The sequence below is a fragment of the Helianthus annuus genome, chromosome 5 (genome assembly GCF_002127325.2).
Source record: "Helianthus annuus cultivar XRQ/B chromosome 5, HanXRQr2.0-SUNRISE, whole genome shotgun sequence".
NCBI classification, from domain to species: domain Eukaryota; kingdom Viridiplantae; phylum Streptophyta; class Magnoliopsida; order Asterales; family Asteraceae; genus Helianthus; species Helianthus annuus.
The window spans coordinates 66,548,376-66,554,217 of NC_035437.2; the positions used below are offsets into that span (position 1 = coordinate 66,548,376).

General features: G+C 31.7%; 1 protein-coding gene across 1 annotated transcript; it reads right to left on the reverse strand.

The window, feature by feature from the left end:
• Positions 1-214: 214 nt before the first annotated feature.
• On the reverse strand, positions 215-4,145 carry LOC110940298 (strigolactone esterase D14). The gene is made up of 2 exons (XM_022181844.2): positions 3,650-4,145; positions 215-922 (listed from the first exon to the last, which is right to left on the reverse strand). Exons 1-2 carry the CDS (start codon positions 4,036-4,038, stop codon positions 487-489), a joined length of 825 nt encoding a protein of 274 aa, XP_022037536.1. The 5' UTR covers positions 4,039-4,145; the 3' UTR covers positions 215-486.
• Between the last annotated feature and the right edge of the window lie 1,697 nt (positions 4,146-5,842).

Sequence of the window (5,842 nt, forward strand, 5' to 3'; positions counted from 1 at the left end):
TCATTTTTTATATGCAACTCGATATGCCATGAAATATTTTGAATCATGTATATCATAATAGTGAGGATCATACCCCCAAATCATAGAGCATATCATTAAAAAAATTTCAAGTAGATACCCAATACAAGTCTTAAAATAATCAATCTGTTTGTTCGTTTAGGACCCATTTAATGGTTGATAGACTGAAAAGCAAACCGTCAATTACGGACAAGACTTGATAGAAAACAAAATGTATTCCAACATTACAAACACATTTATAACAAAGTTCTACAAATTGTATACATTGACTAGAAAAGTCAACAGATTCAATGCAAACAGTATCATGGCCACAAGAACTTATCCCACAAACCAACCAACCGTACACATTGATTACACACTATATTTTCAAATGTGCAATTCCCCAAAATCGAAAAAAAAAACTGAACGTATCCCTAAATGGAAACTAAAATACCCTTGTCCCATATACCATTACTCTACCAAAGATTCCTAGAAGGATTTGTTCATCACACGATCAAAGATTTCGAGGAACTGAAAAGGGGCCGTGAGTTGAGGAAAATGTCCATCAATGTCAATTATCTCAATCGTTGATTCACCTTTAATCATTCTCTTCATATACTCAACAACTGACATTGGAGCCACAAGATCATTTGTTGTTTGGACTATGGTGCATGGGATCACAACTTTTTCAAGGATGTCACGATGGTCTGATAAGAATACAGTTTTAGCTACCGAAAGGCCTATCTCGGGTTTCATTTTTTTCAAACATTCTTCGAATTTTTTGATAGATTCAGAGTCGTTCTTGTCGATGACTAGGGTAGGAAAGAAGGATGCCCATCCATAGTAGTTTGACTCCATGCTTGAAAATATTTGTTCAATCTCGTTTATGTCAAATCCTCCTTCGTAGCATTCCGAATTTACGTACCTAAAATAAGAAGCAAGTTAATTAAAGTTATAACAACTATTTATGTTTTTTATGTTAAAAGTTAAAACAAAGTAAAAAACACGAATAAAACATCAATCCTACCTTGAAAGATATGTAAAAATAGTGGTTTACAATTAGGGTTGTCTCTATGCTCTTCATGGTCGGTTAACCAAGCATTATATATTTAGCTTGAAGTGAAAAATAAACTTGATTAAACGTAAATCGATAGAGATGACAACTAGGGATAAAATTACGTAGTGCTGTCTCCGAAAATGTTCGAAAATCTTTAGGTCGCGTGCGAACAGAAAATATGGGCCCTTAAATATAAATTTTTAAAAAGAAGATATATAAAAAAAATTAAATATGTGAAAATGAATTAACATCATGTAAATCAACACCAATCATTTAATGTAACTTGACAAAATTAGTCAATTAATGTCATTTGCATTTAATAAATAGATAAAAAAGAAAAAGAAAACTGAGGACGCCGTGATAATTAGAACACGTGTCTTCTTATTATTAAAGTGATTTTCAAACCACCAAACCAAGTGCGTCACAATCACATTTTTCTGATTCATTACGTATATATTCTAACTTTACATTGTAAGGCTAATATAAAAACAAAAAAATTGGGTCCTCGATGAGTTTGGTCCCTGAGACGTCGCCCCACACACCTTTCGGGCCGGCCCTGAAATTACGTGACATGACACCCATGTGTCATAGGCGGTTATACGCATGAAACTCACCTGTAGGTTTTAACTGGATAAAGAAGGTGTGAAAAAAATACCATGGGTTTGGTTAATTAGTTTTTTTTTTTTTTTTTAAATTTGATTGTTTAATTAACCAATTGATTATTAAGAACCGAGCAGTAGCAGAACCAAGAAAGGGTCTAAAAGGCTCGCTAACCTCTCAATCACCGGAATTTGTTAGTTTATTATACACAAAGGCTAAGTCAAGAAATGGTCTGAAAGGCTCACTAACCTCTCAATCACCTGAATTTGTTAGTTTATTATACACAAAGGCTAAGTCATTTTTAAGAAAAATATATAGTTAGTACCTTGTAGTCCATAAATAAAGATGAATTTATTTACTTTTTAATGGTGAACACACAGATCTCCTAAAATAACTTAAAATTTCCATCTATTGTTCACTTGTGGAATTAGAGCCCATGTAATTTCAATAGAGATAAACACCTTATGAGACATAAGACCAAAAAGACATCAACAAAATGTAAAAGATTCAATATTCAATGCAGGTGTAAGTTTCAGTTTTGTACCCTCTAGTAATGTGAGGTTTCATGTTATTGTGGTTTGTATAATTTGGCTAGCTTCTTAATATTCTTTTTTTAATTTTTTTAATAATATCACATCCACCATTCAAAAAACATAATATGATGTTTAATCCATAAAAAATGCATCTTGATATTTTATACATGGATTATAAAATACTTGCTGTCCCTACTGAAAAAAGGCACTCACTAGGCCACTAATAAACAAGTGTTTCTCTTAACTATAATAATTAATTTTCAACCATTTGATTCTTCAATTAAATAAAGGATATTCATTACTAAACAAGCTAGTCTAGTGTTTCTTATAATTTTTCAAAATTGATCAAACAATATTTCACAAAAATTATGTCATTTGGTTTGGAGGAAATATGTTTCTTAGGATAAATTATAATGATGATTTTGCTGCACTTTCGAAAAAATAATTTATTATCATATACACACATTCCTTTAATATAAAAATAAAGATTTTAATAACAATACTTTTATTGTTTTTATTTATGTATGATTTTTTATATCATAATAATAAGTATTCGAATCACCAATTATCAGTCATCTAATTGTACATTTACCATCATATACAGAATATAAATCCATCATTAAAAACAATTCCAGCCGGTTTGGCTGATAAGATATATATGCTTTAGCGGATTAGGTTATATAATTTATAATATAGTTTATAGTAATATTTATAAAACACTATAAATGGTAATTTGGTTTATTATTTAGGCTCAAAACTAAATTATTTTCTCTATCAATACACACACCTTGTTTATTTAAGTTACAAAATTTGATTGGATACATGGTCTAGAAAGTAGTATAAGTATGTGGTTGAAAACCTAGTAAAGATCCCTACCACAAGAAACAAAGAAATGACATGAACCCAAATACCTATAATACAGTTTTTTTTTTCTGATTTTTTAATTAATGCTTTCAAATTAACATGCTAATTAAAAATAATAAACCTCTAATTCAAAGGTTACGTTTAATAATTAGAACAAATATAGAAGTAAAATTTCATTTAAAAAATTAAAAGAAACTTGTTATACTGTTTTATATTTGCGAGAAACATATAATACATTTACAGCAAAAGGGAGAAAGTTGGCTAGTTATATAACCATCTTATGTATTGTATTGAAAACATTATATTCAGTTTATTACGCGGTTTTCGTCGTTCTTAACATATTCTTATTTCTGAAATGTATGTCTAAATTTTCTAAAGGCTAATACATAGTTTCTGAACCAACTTCCTACTTCTAAATCTACACTACGTCCATCGTAGGGCCTACACATCTTGATACAGTTAAGCCGGATGCTTTAAGTAAACGCCCCTACACATGTATATACACACAAATAATTTGCATACATACATAAAATATAAAGAGGCAGAATATTCATAGTGATGAGGCCGGAGATATATAAATATACATATTTGTATATACCTGGGAGATGATCCAACAAGGATAAGCTTTTTGAAGAGATGAGGCTTTTTAATGGAAGCAATGCATCCGATCATGCCGGACATAGAGTGGCCCACGAACACAGTTGAATCTAACTGCAACTCTTCAAGAAGGGCAATTAGGTCATCGGAAAAACCATCATACTGGCAATATTTCGCTGGATCAAAGAGGGTGTTTGGTTCCTTAATGGCACCAGAGAAGCACCAGTCGAAAAGAACAACTTGGTAAGCCTGAGTGATTACCGGGAGAATCTTGTCCCAAAGAGACTGATCTCCTCCAAAGCCATGAGCTAGAACCACCGTTTCTTTGCCCGAACCAATGATTCGCGCATTCATCATGGTTGATAGGCTTTTCTCTACCTTGATCACCATGGCTTTTCTTGCAAACGTGTTTTAGTGTGTGTCAAAAGAGAGATTATATGTGTGTGAGAGAGTGTGAGGGGAGGAATGGGGGCTTGTGTTTTAGGTGTGTTCATGGATGTGTGGTTGGGTTTATATAGGAAAAAAAATAAGGATGGGTGATAGGACAAAAAAATGGGTTGAACTAAATAGAATTTTGTGGGATAATAGAATAATTCCCTATTTGTTATATGTGTATATATTAAACAAACTAACTCATACATCCAATAAACCTACTCATAGATTTATATTAATGTCCACTATGGGCTTAACGCTTAATCAATTGGAGATAAACACCTTTACTATATACCTTACTACCTTAGGGGATACGGAGTGGGGGTCGGCAAACCCACTTCCCCGATTTTGTTTCAAGTGGCAAACCAATGCCAATAAACTTTGCCGATCAAAGTTTCACCATTTCGGTGATGCTTTACCGATGCGGGAAAGGAGAAAGGAAAGAGAGAGGGGGGGTGTGGGTTGGGTCCATTCCAATCTCAACCAATCACACCTTTTTCCTTTTTTTTTTAAATAGTTTACCACTTCACCAAGTGTTTAAACCATTGCCAACATTTTTCACCAAAGTTTAAACACTTTTGCCTAATTGACATGGCGCGCTCTCATTGGTCGGTTTTTTGGTTTGCCACTTTAAAGTGTTTAACCACTCCTTATACCCTTAGTATTAGCAGGCTACAAGCCCTTTGATTGTTATATTCTATATATGGTTAATTATTCTTAAATAACAAAGAGTATGTGGATTAAAACTCTCAAGATCCGTAACAGATGTGTCCTTTATGATGTGATTAAAGGTTTAACTCTCACCATAGATAGGATTAGGTTCAAACGTGAATAAGATCCCAAGAGTGAACTGCGTGAATTGATTTGGGCCCTTAATTTTTATGATCTTGAGATTAAAGTGAGTGGCATGATGGTAATTATTTAATTAATTTTTTTCATTTAATTAAATACAAAAAGGGTATATGTGTAATTTCCATCTTAAATTGATTGCATAAATATCTCACAAATCAAGTAATCGATTATCCTCTAAATTAAATTGATTGTATAAATCTCTCACAAATCAAATCAAGGATTAGGAAAGATGTAACTTAATTCAATTATTAAAATAATTATTTGTTTAAATGCGATGTACATATGTGTATTCTGATTTTGCCCTCTTTTTAATGCGATGTACACATGTGTATATCGTCTGTTTTTGTGATATCTCAGAATTTTTTTTGTATTGAATGTTGATGTACACCTGTGAATTACTGTACACATATGTACGATGCTGAGTACACATGTGTACTGTTCTATTTATATCCAAGTACACATGTGTATACTGTTGAAATATGAAGGTTACGTGGATCTTAAAAATCAAAATTTGAATTCTGGTGATGAAATCTGAAATAAAAATTAAAATTGAATTCTGGTGATTTGTTGTTTGTTTTGATAATTATCTTATTAATAAATAAACATAATGTGGATGATGAATTTAAATTAGGAAAGATGTAACTTAATTCAATTATTAAATAATGATTTAAATCTAATTTTTTATATAATTACAATCCTACTCTTAACAACTAAAAAGGAAATCAAGGATCCATATATGTTCACGCAGTTCACTCTTAGAAGGTTGTTCACGCTGGAACCCTACCCTAGATAGATATAGTCATATAGATATAGATTTAAAAGTAGAATGTGAAGAGGAAAGAGAGTTAGGTTCTAAAAATAAATCAATGTTTTAAAAACCTTTTTTTTTCATACCGGTTTAGGCTCTGAA

Excerpts from the sequence above, each read along its gene's own strand:
- LOC110940298 (XM_022181844.2), bottom strand. The coding sequence starts at position 4,038 with ATGGTGATCAAGGTAGAGAAAAGCCTATCAACCATGATGAATGCGCGA. Across the intron at positions 923-3,649 it reads CTTGTTGGATCATCTCCCAG|GTACGTAAATTCGGAATGCT; the intron begins GTATATACAAAT and ends TTCTTATTTTAG.